This window comes from Cibotium barometz, chromosome 39 (genome assembly GCF_041138505.1).
Source record: "Cibotium barometz isolate CiBa-2024 chromosome 39, ASM4113850v1, whole genome shotgun sequence".
Classification (NCBI taxonomy): Eukaryota; Viridiplantae; Streptophyta; class Polypodiopsida; order Cyatheales; family Cibotiaceae; genus Cibotium; species Cibotium barometz.
In genome coordinates this window covers 24,880,675-24,896,536 of record NC_141084.1, presented here as the reverse complement: position 1 = coordinate 24,896,536, position 15,862 = coordinate 24,880,675, and the positions used below count along the sequence as shown (strand labels likewise).

Sequence of the window (15,862 nt, the reverse complement as noted above, 5' to 3'; positions counted from 1 at the left end):
CATTGATTCCTAGTTAATCATCAGTTAAGTTAGCATTTAAGTCATCAATGGTAGCATAAAGTACCATCAGCAGCAAGCATCAAAGGAGTGTTCGGGACCCTGTCGCCAGCCTATAGACATGGGTCAGCCTATAGTAGCAGGTCCCAAGCGGCAAGCGGCAGCAACCAGGAGAAAGACCAGTTTGTGTGGGCAACAAGGGAGAAAAGTGCAGCCAATAAAGGGGATTTTTTATGATAATTTGTCCACAGAATAGGCCAACTGCCTCTACAGTTGGCCGACTGCAACCTTCACACATATATATAAGAAAAAGGCATAATTCAGCAATAATCAAGTCATTCATCATTAGTAGAAGTAGCATTAAGTAGAAGGCATGTAGAAAGGGGCCAAAAGGCCACCCCTTTGAGGCTGACCAAAGGGCCCAAGCATGTACAAGTATTTAAGCCACCTTTTTGTACCATATAAAATACAAAGAAAAACTTGACACCAATCTCTTTCTTCTTCTCTCTCCTCTATCTTAATCATGTTTATATCAGCATCTTGTTCTTAATCAAGCTTAGGGATGTGGATCAACACAGCAAGGCTTCCGCGCATGCAACACACTATGTACAAGTTGTAATTTTCAAACAACCCTCACTGGACCATCTTTGGGGAATGGTGTGTCTGATGCATTTTGCCCAATATGCAACCCTCACATACATGTTTGATGGGTGTTGCAAGTGGAGGCAAAGCGGAAACCATATCATGACTTTGAAGGCGAAGCAGACTACCAAAGTTCAGATGTCCAAACCAAGCATGCCATAGCTGAGCATTTGTCATGCTAAATATGGTAGCAACTGCAAGTGCATCATGTGTAGCTCTCTCATATACATCAAACCTGTAAAGACCATGACGAAAAGTACTTGAGGCAACCATAAGATCTCCATCACTACAATCATGTACAATACATATGTCATCAACAAAGCGAACAGCTAGGCTGGACCCCAGCAATGGCTGAAACTGACAGGAGATTCTTTGGAGAGCGTGATTGTCCCACCATTGGCAGCAGTGAACACAATCTTCCCAACTCCTTTGACTCGATAAGAGGAGTTGTTGACACATGTAACAATTCTTTTTCCTCGGGTGCATCTCCCAATGATGTATACAAGTGGCGTTGTGGTGTAATATGATTGCTAGCACCACTATCAAAATACCATTGATGTGTATCTTCCACCGACTTGTATGCATCATAAAGAGAAGGATCATAGCTACATTGAACTTGGAATTGTAGGATTATACATATGTGGGAGTGATCATGTGAAGGGGGCTTACTAGGGGGTGCTTCTAGCATTATGTTGCAAGAGCTGAAAATGAAATAGGTTGCAAAGTGCAAACCCTTCGTAAAGATTGAGAGGGGGAGTACATGTAGTATGTTTTCAAAGTATACTTGGTTTATATGAAAACCATATAAACCAAGCTCTTCAACCATTATGTTTACCTGAAACAGTTCAAGGCAAACAACATACAATTCTCCTTGTATTGGTATACAAGGGTTAAGTGTCCAAAAACTCTTTCAATAAATTGCAAAAAGCAGCAACTTTGCAAAACTCAAAGTATACTTAGCTTTTCTTTGCCAGGTTTAACATGAAGCCAAAAGAAATATCTCCTCAGTATACACAAGATATCTTGAGAGATAGCTCCATGTAGTTTGCTCGTAAACTTAATTTATAATCCATATGGAAAGAGTGTTGAACACAGGCACACAAAACCAACTCCATACTTCGAGGATAAAATGTGTGAATCCATAAATCCTTAGACCAAGCTGTCTACTGCTCATGATTGCTTCCACAAGCTCAATGGCAAAACTGTTGATCAATGTAGTTCCCATTTCTGATCTTTTCTCTTTCTCATTGTTCGAAGAAAGCCACTTGCTTCCGAGAAAGCCTATGCTCTGATACCATTGTCACCGAAATCAGGGACCCAGAACAATAGACCAACACTTCAAACATACGAGACAGAGCATGAAAACACAACTGCTCTTTAAGCCTTGGGCCCACATATTTGTGCAAAGCCAACTGGTTTATCTTTTCAACGACCTTAAACGGTCCATAATGCCTAGTAGAGAGCTTGGGAGACATCTCCTCTTTTCCAGGCCTCTTTTGAAGTCTAGCTTTCTTAAATTTCAACAATACCCAATCATTTTCTTTGATGTCTAATCGCCTTCTATGCTTATCGCAGCCCTCTTATGCTTCTCTTGAGAACGCTCAATGGTTGTTTGTGCATGGACTATTTCCAAGTCCCTAATATATTCTTCAACGGCAAAAATATCATCCTTTGTGTGAAGAATGGGTGGCAATACCACTTTGTCATATAATGGGACCGTTTCTGTAGAAGCATGCACTGTGTTGTATGCAAATTCGAGGAGTGGCAAATACTTCTCCCAAGAACTTTTCTGATCGGCTATTAAGCAAATCTAACACGGTTAAATTTGTAACTTCACTTTGTCCATCCGCGGATTGAGAATGATAAGCTGATGAAAAATTCACTTAATGCCCATAGTGTAAAAAATGTTGAAAACATGGATCCTCCCACTTCCCGGGAGGTCACCCATCCCAGTTGTGTTCCTCCGCAAGCGTGATTAACTGAGGTGTTCCACAAATTGGTCTAGCCATCCAAACCCCAAAACCTTAAGATGTTAGGTGACCTCCGGTTATCCAATTTGTAGAAACCTCAACTTGCCAAGATTCAAACCCAATCTCACATCGTGAGTTGGTTCTCTCTAGAAGTGTGGATTGCATACCCAACACCCCCCCTCAAGCCACACTTTGGTTGAGGTCTTAGCTTCCAACATCACAGCCTCGGCTCTGATACCATGTTGAAAACATGGATCCTCCCACTTCCCGGGAGGTCACCCATGCCAATTGTGTTCCTGCGCAAGCGTGCTTAAGTGAGGTGTTCCACAAATTGGTCTAGTCCTCCAGACCCCAAAACCTTAAGGTGTTAGGTGACCTCCGGTTATCCAATTTTTAGAAATCTCAACTTGCCAAGATTCAAACCCAATCTTACCACGTGAGCTGCTTCTCTCTAGAAGTGTGGATTGCATCCCCAACAACAAAGAGCTCTCCAAAAGAGACTTGTCATCTTGGAATCTCTATCCCCCACAATTTTTTAAAAATAGATTGGCTGCTCGTAGTGAATCATGTGATATTATCCCCGTTGTATCTCATGTAAAAATCATTTAAGCAATGAAAAAGGGTGTTTCATAGTACTTGGTTTTTGTACGTGATGATGTGGAAACACTACTTATTGGGAGCTGAATTTTGAATCAAGACCCTATGCAGGACAGAGAGAAATTTTGCCTACCGCTCAAATGATTGAGAGGTACTTCTTTTCGCCAGGCATGAGAAGAGACATAGAAGCTTATGTACGTGCATATAGGCAAAAGGCTCTTGGTTTGCTTCAGCGTTTGCTAGTTCCAAACCAGCCACGAGAAAGCATTGCCATGGTTTTTATCATGGATTTTCCTCGTACTCAATATGGCAATGATGCAATGTCAATAGGTTTAGCAAGCAAGCTCACTTCTTGCCTGTTAGAAAAACCATAAAAGTTGAGCACATGGTCACAATTTTTATGTCATAGGTGCTTAAGCACTATGGAATGCCCAAATCAGTGCAGCTTTGGGAGTAAATATTTGTACTCAAAAGCACAAGATTCTGCAGTGTGCATGAGAACATTCCAACATAGCATGACATGCCTAGGAAAGAAAAGTTGTTGTGTTGTAGATGAGAAACAGAGCAAATTGAGCGCACAAGCTGTTGGTCTTGTAGATCACAACAGAGCAAATTGAGCACACAAGTTGTTTGTGCTGTCAGGAGCAGGTTCATAACTTCATTCCATGCACTTCTTTTTATCTCATGAGGTTTTTGGTTCCACTGCATGCTCGATGGCTTGGTCTTCAACCATGCTAATTTTTGTTATGTGAATTTATGGCTAATATCATGCTGTATATTATATGTGATAAAGTAGGTAGGCTGTGATCAGATTTGGGCAACCTTTTTAATGCTTTTTCTTGTGATTGATCCTTTATGTCAGGTCCAGGGGTAAACAAGCTGAAGCAGAGAATGATCTTCCACTTGATGATAACAAAGTGCTGCACTGCAATCGTGAAGACAGAATCTCTCTATATGATGCCCCACCACGATCACCATCGCCTTCTCTTCCAGATGGAAACTTAACCCCATCCTCTGAAAAGCCAGCACGCAGGCTTAAGTTTGAGACAAGCATAAGTGTAAGTAGCACCAGTGGAACTCAGCGGGCAAGGGAAAGAATCCGGCACATCATTGAACAAACAGATCGAGTAAAGCAGCATTCTGGTTTAGAAGAAGAGGTGAAGAGTTGGGATCCCAGAGGTACAAATCGAGATTCGGATGATGGAAGAGGCTGGTCTTTGAGCCCAGATAAAAATTGGGATGCCTTTCCCTCTTTACCACCAGATTCTGGAAAAGAAGAGTATTCAAGGGGTTTGATGAGAGGTCATGAGGATGGTTATGTACCTGAGCGAGAACATCGTAGATTTACGCCAGGTGGAGGACCTCCGAAATCCCGGCGTGTGGATGGAGGACCTCGGGAGAGGAAAGAGTGGCTACACCAAGGCTCACAAATGATCAGAGCACCCATGGGCGGACCTATGGTCAGGCCACAGGTGCAAGCACGTCTACTTCCCCCTCCACCTCCATTTAGACCAGGAATTGACAACCCTGCTGTTATAGGTGCCCACGGCAGCAGTTTTGATGAAGGTCAAGGTTCAAGGGAAAGTGGACGATATGATAGAAAGTCTGGGGGTGCTTTTAAAAAAACTGAGATGGGTGGACCAGGTGAAATGTGGAAGGGTGTGGCTGTGAGCATGGGCCTGGGCATGGGCATTGAAAATTGGAATATCCAAAATCCAGGACTGGGTCCTGGTAACATGTTCTCTCCTTTTTCTCACATTGGAGGACACCCCCCTGCAGGTTTTATTGGGATGGCTCAGCAGTTTCCTGTTCCACCCTTATATGGGCCTGGGAGTGCTATGCCCTCTGCTGACATGGGTTTTGGTGGTGGTACTAGGTATCATCCCCATGGACCTTATCATGGACCTGTAATGGGCTGGCAGAGGCCTGCAGAACCTGATGAGACATGGGAAGGGCACGGACACTACATTGATGAAAGACACAGGTTTGGTTATCCAGAGTGGGATCGAGGTGGTAAAGGAATGACCAGTGGAGATCCATGGCAAGGTCAAACAGGGGATGTCAGCTCAGGTTTGAACCCCCCTCGTCTCCAGAGAGACGTTTCATGTCAAGGCAGCATTGTAGGGGAAGCTTCAACTTTTTACAAAGACAATGATCAAAAGATTGAAGTCCCTCTGCAAGAAACACCAGATACAACACATCCACAGAAGGCCTCTCCTGCAGATCCTGTTGATGTCTTGATGAGAGAAGTGCTGCAGGTTGAATCGAAGTCGTCTGTACGATCCAGGGCTAGGCTGACTAGGATTCTGCTGAACCTTGATGTGTCAGCCAAACTGGCCGGCAATGACCTGTACAAACAGTACTTAAGTCTGCTTCCTGCATCACAAGTGAAGATAAGAGAGATGTCGGTCCTTAACCAGAGTGATGGTTCCCATGAACCTATGGAGGATGATGTAGAATTTGAGGTGAGGGTTTCATGGCTGCCGTTATCATGTTTTGGCTTTTCAAGTTTCCAACTGACTTTGGACAAAACATTTGCCTGCAGGTTGATTCTGAAGCACAGGAACTTCTCTCTACTCCAGGCCCTGATGCTGACCTGCTACCACAGTTATCAAATAATGCATTTAAGGTTTGATTCTGTCTTTCATAAGTGATCTAGCACCTGGTCTGCACTGTGGTGTCAGCTTGTCACTGTTAATGTTTGATACTGGTGTTGATGTCCATACGCTTGCAGGATGCATTGGCAATCTACCATCGGCCTGCACAAGATACTCGTGTTCAGAAGTCAGTTTTTGGTTCTTTCCTTCTACCTGTTGACTCTTCTTTGATCAAGGTGCCAAGCCTAGGAGTGGACTTAGACACGGTAAGGGTGGGACGACTTGAGGCCTTTGGAGATCAATTATGCAGCTCCAATGGCTTTGATGGTGCTCTTTCTAGTGGTAATGAAAGCTTAATTAGAGCTTCAAGGTTGATGGAGGATACTTTGCAAGAAGAAACAGAACAAGTACAGGACAATCAGGGATTGAGTTTTATGTATGCTGAGTTCTCCATGGGACCGGGAGTAGAAATAAATCCAAGAGGCAATCAAGGTGTAGCAGAAGTTTCTTTCAAGCAGGGTGGTTATGGTAGGACACTGTTGTGTGGAGTTGAAGATATGGCCATAAATGCCGATATGGTGGCTGATCAGATGCCATCTGCTGTGGTTGTAAATTGTAATATAGGTCTAGGCGCTCCTGTTGTAGAGGCTAATATAGAGTTAAGTGCTGTTGCAGAGATGCAGGCACGACAAGATGGCAACGTCGTGCAGATGGAAGTTGTTCAGTTAGATTGTGAAGCTGGTGAGTGGCCCACAGGGCGGGATGACAGGATCCTGGTTGAACATTGCTCTGAAGCCTTCCAGGAAGTCGGGAGGGAGCAGCACAGTGGGGCAGCCAAAAAACAGGAGGACACAGTTGGCTCAGCAAGCCAGTCATCTGCCAGCAATGCTAGGCCAGAAGAACAGCAGAGAGTGTTTGAATCAGAGTTCAAAATAGATGAGGTGAAGATTAATTCTAGACCCCAGCAAAGCTCTGAAAATGCTTGTGAAAATACACATTGAAGCATTATGAACTAATTTTTCTTTTGATATGCCTTTCCCTCCATCCCCCTCCCTCCCCACCACCCCTTCCTCTTGCTGGTTTGCCCTTGACCTTGTGTGGTTTTTTGGTATTACAGCCATTGTTTGCCAGATCATGTTCCAAAACTCCTGTGCCATTTACCATGCAATTGGGTTAAATAGCCAATCTGTGGCACACCAGCTTGTGTACAGTGTCACACATGCAGATATCGGTTGAAAGCGAGGTCACTCATCCCCCTGGTTTGTCCACTATTTGAGGGTTGCTAACTTTCAACTTTTTTGTTCTTTGCCCCTTCTGGCATATGACTTTTGATAGCCTAGAGGTGAAGATTTTATAGAAACAGTTTTCTATTTTAATTACCTCTTAATGCATCATCATGTCTTGTGTAGTGATATAATGCTATACTCATGGTTGCTTCTCTGGGTGGTGTATTGTTTAGTCAAGAGGGATCAAGATTCGAGTTCAGGGTGAAGGGTTTAGAGTTTGTGTGGTGATATAATAATGCCACCCTGGTGCTTCTTTGGCCGTCGTAAATGAGTATGAATGCACCAACGGGTATTTGAATGGTAAGGATTTGTCACCAAAGAGACTTCCTCATCAAAGCGAATTGCTAATCCCCTGTGTATGTAACTAGTTAGCTTGCAAATGGGTGCTAAGAGTGAGTACTTGAACAGGGTGGAAATAGCTGGGGCTAATAAAAGCGGTGAGTGTGATGAGAGAATGCATGGTTTCACTGGTTCGACTCACTGACATGTGCTCAACTCGTCAATTTATCCACAAGCTTGTTCCTACCCTAGCAAGAGTATAAAAAGGGGATTCTGAAAGTGGCTTTTGGGTGCAAGATAGTCAAATTTGTCTTGGATTCAAGGATACATTTATACTTCAAGAAACTGTGTGCAAGGAAGCTTATGTAGTTAGGTTAATCAAGGGTTAGGTTAAGAGCTATGTTTCGGAACTGGTTCCATGCAAGGCAGCCTTTGAGCACTTCAGGTTTATAATTGTGCATATTGGAAGAATCTCTTTATGATAGGCTTGAAGTACTTTGACTGTTTGCATAATCATGTAATTATGTAATTTAAGTTGAATAATAGTTTTTTTGTCATGTGTCAGTGTCATTTTGAGATATTTCATATGCAATGTGTTATGTTACAAATGTTATATGTTATTTTGTTCAACAGTGCATGCATGTGCTCACACACACTTTCCCCCGTCTTTGCTACATATGATTCTGTGTAAAACATTGAAGGAATATCTCCCTATCAGTTGTCAAAAGATTCGTTTCTAACACCTCCATCCAGTTGCACTTTTTAAACTTGTGCATGACCACATGCCTGGGCAAAGGGTGAAGGTGCACATGGCACGAGCTTTTATGTTGCTCATCGGAGCAAGAAATTAGCCACATGCCTATAGACCCTCTCTTTCAGCTCTCTCTCTCTCTCTCTCTCTCTCTCTCTCTCTCTCTCTTGGAATCTAGTAGTTGGCAACATTAGTTATTAGTATAATTCCTCCTGAAATAGCATCCTATATCCAACTCAACTTGCACAAAGCAACCCTATTGACAAGACAAAGAAGCCACACAAAAACAAACATGACTTTGTCGAAGCTCATTCCAAAGCTGTCCTCACATCACATTCTAAGCATCTTTCTCATCCCCAAATGTACACGGTTGATTGAGGCCAAAACCCTTGCAAATTCACTCATTTGGTGTACTCACTTCATCATTCAGAATTTCACTATTGGTTTTGCTGTTTATTCAAATTAAAATGGTCAGTTTCATACTCCTGAATAGGACACGTATAGTGAGCAAACATCCTTGATGCTTAGATGTTATGAGGCCATGACCACCGAAAAGTGCAATGTGGACATGAACATCACAGAAGTGGATTGTTATTTAAAAGCATGAAGAAAAAGATTTGTATTTTGTGTGTGTGTGTGTGTGTGTGTGTGTGTGTGTGTGTGTGTGTGTGTGAGAGAGAGAGAGAGAGAGAGAGAGAGAGTATTTGATACATTCTCTTTCTGTAAGAAAAATTTGCACATACATCCCCCCAAAAAAAAAGAGTACTCACGAAGGCATTAAATGCTTGATGTTTCATCTGTTTTATATAGTGTGCCGCATCTGTTTGAGTTCCTTTGACCTTTTATATGTATTTATATTCTGTTTGGTTATTTATACCACAGCATGGCATTTTTCTTGCACCAAGTCTCTTCAACTCCTCCCTTTCTTTTATGTAAGGTGCTTGGGGCTCTTGGAAAAGGAACTTATGAAAGGACCCTCAAGGATATGAGAAGCAACAAAACAGCCCTTAGTGTACATGGAAGGTGGTCACAAATCATCAGGAAGGCACACACTCCTTGTAATTCAAAAGGAACAAGTGAGTTGTGCCAATCAATCGACTAACAAGGAGCTCATTACAACATCCTTAATGCAAGATACGTGGAAACTAGCTCATTTGAAGCTCAGCCATATTTTTTAACCTCTACCAAACTCTTAAAGTTGCCAACAATAAATAAATAAAATTGTACATTACAATATTCTTCATGTAAGATTTGTTGAAACTAGCCCATTTGAAGTTCACCCATATTTTTTCCCCTCTACCAACCAAATTAAGAAATTACAAAAAAAATGTATTACGAAAGAGGAGGTATTGGGTTCGAATCTATCCTAGTGGCATCTCAAGTTACAATTAATAATTACAGCTAAATGATTCTAAAATCAATTGTTGGCTTATTTTCAATTCGCCCCCATTCTTAGAGATATACTTAGAAAAGCAAGTGTGAGCAATTCCCATTCAATTTTTTCTACTAACCTTTTTATATGTTGACATGTGGCACGAGATGAATCAGGCTTTGGATTTGAAGCCTTGAGTGAGCTATTATTCTTCTTATGTCATCATTAGATACGGTGACATCATATAAGTACACTAAGAAAGTTTGTAAGCATCATCATTCATAGCATACCTTAAGGAAAAATGTATTAAAAAAAACCACCACCACCACACCTACCCACTTGCATCCACTCACCCACCCACTTAATACCCTAAGCTGATGCGGCTAACTAGCTTCTTGAATCTAAACTAGCTTTGCTTACAACTAGTGTCTGTAACAATTTTGGTAAAGAAAAGACATAATTTTCTTACCATTTGAGAGAGAGAGAGAGAGAGAGAGAGAGAGAGGATTCTTCTTACTTTCCATTTTGAACTTAAATTATTAAGGCGTAAAACTTGATGAGATGTAAAACGCATGGAAAATACTACCTCCATTCTAGGAGTGCTTTACTCTATTTCAAGTTCAGCTTGACTGGTTCTGTTTAGAGTTGTGTTATAGTGGATATTTATCTTGGTGACTAGTTTGGTGGATCCCATAATATCCTAGATGAAGTTTTAAAAAAAAATGATATTTCTTTGTGCTCCACATATTAAAGTATGAAGGGCATTGAGATGACAGGATTGCCAATGAGAAGGAAAACTCACAAACATCTCGCACGCAGCAAAGATAACGCTCCTAACACCATTGGCATTGCAAGGGGCAAAACAAACAAACTTCTCAAAAATTAAGGTTCTAAGCCCTAGATTGCAAGTACTTAGGATGTTCAAACCTACAAATTCCTTGTCTGACAAGTATTATGATACACATCAAACTTAGTTCAGATGCAATGAACAGAGTTGGATACCATACCGGACATTGGCTTTACCTGGTGTACAAGGAGGCCAATGTTTTCACATTTTGCTATAAACAAACTCTCATGATTTACTCAAGAGCTCAACACATAAGATTTTGAATTTTTACAGCAACATGCACAATAATTTAGTCAAATAGCTGCTAATATGTTGAAGATTTTGTATTTTTACAGCAACATGCACAATAATTTAGTCAAATAGCTGCTAATATGTTGTGAACATGTGACAGGAAACAACCTGCAATCTGGAAAAGAAAACCTTGCTTTCATCCCATTCCATCTATGGCGTGGCACAATTTCTTCCTTTTCCAGATTTGATGCATTTTAGAAGGCTAATTATTCTCATTAAAAGCCATGGACCTTGACATCGCTGCTGGATTTGAAAACCGTGATTGGGTTATTAATTTATCTCCATCCTTGGTTTCTGTCTTGCACTGAAAAGCCTTGGTAACGCCTTCCCCCACAGCTAATGACCCAGGCCCATCTCCCAACCCCAATGTTGTCCATATGGAGCTGCGCGCTGCTTCAACCGGGTCATCAATTCTCAATGTCTTTGGAACCCAGAGGCATCCCTCAGCTCCAGAGCCAACTTGTGAGCTTTCGAGATGATGCTTCCGTGTTGTACTTGAAGTTGGTGTTGTTGTTCCTGCCGCCACAGCCGCCACCGCTGCTGGACCCCATGGCATACTCCAAGCACTGGTCCAATCCAAGAGTGGTGGACCCCACATTGAGGGGGGAATGAAGGGCCACGGGAAACTGCCCCACATGCCACCTGGGGCCCCACTCCATGCCCAGCAATTTGGTGGGAGTAAACTAACTGCAGAATTTGCTGTAATGGCGGGATGATTAAAGTAATGCCAAGGTCCACTATGTGGATAAGGACCCGCTCCTGTCACCTGCACTGCATGAGCATCACCTTCTGCATTGGGCTCGTTAGCTACTTCAGATACTGTAGCATTAACATCTTTCTTCTGAGACCAATGTTTAGTAACAGAAAACCCCTCAGTTGATCTGTCCACGGGCTGGGACTTTGCTGGTGCCGATGATGTTTCATGACATCTCTTACTTGGAGGAATGGTGCCTTTCTTGTGACCAACTGACAAATTTCTCTCACCGTTCGCTGTGATGTCTCCATAAGCAGGCAATGCAGACCACCCATTGGAACTTCCCTGATGCTCAATGGTTGCACCTCTCTGCGTGGATAAAGAGGTTGCAGCGCTCTGGTGACCAAAACTGAGCATGGTACCTGATGATGATGGACTTTCCATGGCTGTAAATGAGCTTACTTCTGGAGGAAGAAAATGGCACAGTGGCTGTGAAGGTACCACCTTCAAATCATTCCCTGTGATTCTGCCATGGATCACATTACCAGCATTGCTTCGGACTGTTTCCATGTCAGGTATTATCACATGCTTTTGATGTGAAGCGGTATGCTTACTCTTCCGGCGACCAGCACCAACAGGCACATTCCGGAGCAAGCCTCCTGTGGTCCAATACCTCTGACATTTTCTGCAGAAATGCCGAGGCTGGTTCACATTATAATTGTTGAAGTAACAGAACTTGGTGTCCAGGCTCTCACAACGAGGGCAAGGAAGGGGTTCCTTGGGCTTCTTCTTGAGCCTCTTGTCATGTGACGCATGTGTGTCGGCCATTTCGAGTTTTGGAGCTGCTAATCCTGCCTTGCCATCGCTTTGAGAACCCATAGTCCCCCCCTGGTCGGGCTTCCTGTCCTCATAACCCTCGTTGCTTCCTGAAGAGCTTCCTAACTCGTCTGAGGCGAGAACCATCTTCTCTTCTTCCTCAGAAAGAGGCTCCAATCCGGCTAACCTGCAGAACAAAGGCTCCCCATGGATGTATTTCAAGCGTTTACCCATTGATAGTCATGCTATTTTTTAATTATTCTGAACTCAATTGAGTGGGATGTTGTCCGGGAGTTTAATTATGATAAATTGGTGAAAAAGAAATACCTGTTTAACAGAGAGGTCTTCCTTCAGAGTAGAGCTTCATGATAATGGTTGAGATCACGGGGATGTGATTCCAAAAAGCTTGATGGTAGGATAAGATTGTGCAAGCGCTTCAGCGTCCTTCACGCACACAACAGTATCTGCCTCTGTGAACATCTGCAGGGAGAAAAGAAAAGAGCCCAAAACACAGAAAACCCCCATAGAAGTTGTGGAAGAAAATCTCCAAGGCTCCACTTGCTTTATCTTCCTTCTTGCCCATAACAGTCTCTGTATCTGCAGAGCAACAAGAAAAGGGCCAAAAACACAGAGAAATCCCTCTGCAATCTGTGAAGGGAAATCACCACAGCTCAACCCTGATCAAGGCCCCGTTCTACAGCTTTCTCCCTTTTGTCTGTGAGCAAATCCTGTTCTTGAACAAGGTGCAGAATGGAGCTGTGATTGAAAGCAGAAGAAATCAAGCTATGACGATGCAGCTTTCTCTTTGAGTGCGAATAAAAAGAGAATGCAGAGACACACAGAAATCGCAGGGGTTGCAAATGGTGATGATAAGGTAAATGGCACTTTTTGGATTTTATTTAAAAATGTTGGAAAATTTTTCATTTATACAAGGCTCTTTTACATCCACGCCCCACCCTTCACGTGGTGTAAAGGCATTCTCCACCACAAGTCTAGATTTTGCTTCTTATCTACACACAAAAGCACTTCCAAGGGTTCTTATCTACACACAAAAGCACTTCCAAGGGTTCCCAACTTTACACACCTATACATGTCCTGGGAGTCTTTGCCTTTTCCCCTCTTCAAGAGTGTCTCAAACTTAGGCACTTGTGTTGGGTCAAGTTGGTGTAGCCCATTGGCTCTTAAGATGATAACCCGGGTTCCAAACAAAGCCAACAAGGCAACTTGAATTCCGTTACCCATCTCTCCTAAGTGGCACCTATCCACTCCACTCACTCCCAAACACTTTACCAATCACAGCTTGGCTCCTCTCACTCCCTCGCCTAGTAAACCTAAGATCACATGCTTTAGTATCCAAGATCACATGCTTTAGTACCCAAGATCACATGCTCGTTACACACATGTAGCCTCCCTAACATTGTTGCCTATGGAGTTGACCCTTGGAAAGTCTTGTTTTCACATGACAAGCAAAGATCCCTCCACTTGTGGGTATAGAATAGGTACAACCTGTGCTCATAAGTGGAGGCATCCCTAAAAGTGAAGTTGGGGCCTCCACTAGATGTTGAGAAAAGTGTTTGTGCAAACGTTCTGTTGGTTGGGTAAAGCCACCTTTTGCAGGTCCAAATTGGCCATCAAATGCCCAACAAGTTTCATTCATGACCTATCCATGTTTTAAACATGAGGTGGCATGTCAGAAATGCCTTTTGTTTGCTAGTAAAATATGTGTGTAGTCATTAACCAATGATGGAGCTTAATTTCTAGGAGTTTGCAATATATTTTGATGTGGGCTATTAGCCTTACTTTAATGTAACAATACGTAACACGTTCAAACCACTCAAAATAATCCAAACAATTGGTTTACAACTATGTCACCTTCACGTTCCAATTTTCTATGTGGGAAAGGGACAACCATAAAAAATTCATCCCCCATAAGATAAGGGTACAACAATGCTATGTAAACACACACACAAACCATGCATACACGCACGTATGCATGCATATGCACACACCGTGCACATATGCACACACATGCACGTGCATGCACACACACACACACACACACAAACCATGCACACACATACACATACACACACATGCACACAAAACACACATCACACATGTACATGCACACTCACACGTGAGAATTTCTAGGACAAGTGGATGGAGTATGAGTTGGATTGTAAGCTCAAAGGAAAAAAATGAGACTATCAAGTATATAGTATAATAAAGTTAGAATCTATATCCACTTGAATCTTTCTCATTTTTATTCTTTTTTTGTCACTATGCTATGGTTTTATTATACCATCCCAAACAATATCTTTCTATCAAGAGTACAATCCACTTGAACTAGTTAACAAGGTTGCTTTACAATTGCCACATGACCCACTCATGTTTGGAGGCACTACTTAGTCAATTAATGTCACATATTTATGGGTTCTACACTTTTTATAAAGTTTGCAAGGAGAAATTAGGGTTAAATAATAAGGATAAGACACTAAAACCACCAAGGAGGCTAACATTCCTTTCATACATATTGCATGGCGTGCTTTCTACTTTATTATAAGGTTATTCTTTCTTGGGCTCCTTTTTATCCATATTATACGCACTCTCCTTTCCTTTTTTTGGGGAAGGTGCATATGTGCGTGCCGTGTGTGCTGTCCCCGCCGTCGTGTAGTCCCTAGGCATCAAATCTTATTGCCTCCATCTAGGCAAAGGAAGCTTTACCTTCATCCCCTTAGCAAAGCAGTGTTTCGTTGGTGACAACAACGGAGTGAGGACGTGATGGACAAGCTAGCAAAAGTGGCTTGTGCTTTGATGCACTTTGTTTTGGCTCCTCTATTACTCCACACTTTTCCTATTTTATGACTTCATTAGACATCCATAAGAATGAAGCTAATCATAAGAAGTCTTGACATAATTTTATGACTAGTTTTCAAAGCTTGGCCACTATATCTCAAAACTAATGGGGAAACACATTTCCAATAAAACTTGAATATGAAATTTGTTGTATTTGAATCACCAATTGCTGAAGTTAAAAAATGATGGCATAAATGTTTATGATGAGAAAATGCTTAACAATGCCAAAGCCGTCTAAATAAACAATGTATCTACCAACTCAAGCCTTTTAGCTCTTTATTTTTATTTCTCCTTTAAACTACCATGCCATTTTCGACTGGCTACGTGTTGTGTGTGTGTGTGTGTAGGCTCGCACGTGTGTGTGCATGCATGCCCCCAAAAAACAACCCCACACACACACATACACATATGTACACACACACACACACACACACACACACACACACATACATACACACATATACATATACATATACATATACATACATACATACATACATACATATATATATATATTATAGATATATATATATATATATATATATCGTGTGTGTGTGTGTGTGTGTAGAAGGAGACTCCATGTATTAAAAAAGGTTTTTTTTTCAAATGAATACACTTAGTGAGAAGCCCTTCTCAGCCTTCACCCCCACTGGACATAACTTTTGATCTCTCTCTCTCTCTCTCTCTCTCTCTCTATACACACACACACACACACACACACACACACATGTATGTATGTGTATATACATATACTAGTAACTACACACAACACACACCTGAAGGGTATTTTGTGTGTGAATATATTTAGCACACGGATCAAAGCCTTTACAGTAGTAATTTAAAAAATTTTAAGCAGAAAGATTGTGT

At 42.0% G+C, this 15,862-nt stretch overlaps 2 protein-coding genes across 4 annotated transcripts in view; one reads left to right on the top strand and one right to left on the bottom strand.

Annotated features, from left to right (window-relative positions):
* Positions 1 to 9,323, top strand: part of LOC147615919 (uncharacterized) — a 65,183-nt gene extending 55,860 nt beyond the window's left edge. Inside the window, exons 3-7 of one of the 3 annotated variants that reach the window (XR_015262658.1) lie at positions 4,069 to 5,671; positions 5,752 to 5,835; positions 5,941 to 6,744; positions 6,921 to 7,062; positions 9,057 to 9,323. Coding sequence is in view for 1 of the 3 variants with exons in the window: in XM_086778554.1 (XP_086634680.1) it covers positions 4,069 to 5,671; positions 5,752 to 5,835; positions 5,941 to 6,744; positions 6,921 to 6,980 (2,551 nt within the window). In the remaining 2 variants the exon portion in view is untranslated. Of the gene's footprint in view, positions 1 to 4,068; positions 5,672 to 5,751; positions 5,836 to 5,940; positions 6,745 to 6,920; positions 7,213 to 7,262; positions 7,852 to 9,056 lie in introns of those variants that run through there. The other 2 variants (XR_015262657.1, XM_086778554.1) reach the window with 2 other exon arrangements.
* Positions 9,324 to 10,403: 1,080 nt separating this feature from the next.
* Positions 10,404 to 13,010, bottom strand: LOC147615918 (cyclic dof factor 3-like). Its single transcript, XM_086778553.1, has 2 exons — positions 12,467 to 13,010; positions 10,404 to 12,326 (listed from the first exon to the last, which is right to left on the bottom strand). Exon 2 carries the CDS (start codon positions 12,284 to 12,286, stop codon positions 10,832 to 10,834), a length of 1,455 nt encoding a protein of 484 aa, XP_086634679.1. The 5' UTR covers positions 12,287 to 12,326; positions 12,467 to 13,010; the 3' UTR covers positions 10,404 to 10,831.
* Positions 13,011 to 15,862: the final 2,852 nt, after the last annotated feature.

Bases quoted from the DNA above. Each gene is read 5' to 3' on its own strand.
- LOC147615918 (XM_086778553.1), bottom strand. From the start codon at position 12,286: ATGGTTCTCGCCTCAGACGAGTTAGGAAGCTCTTCAGGAAGCAACGAG.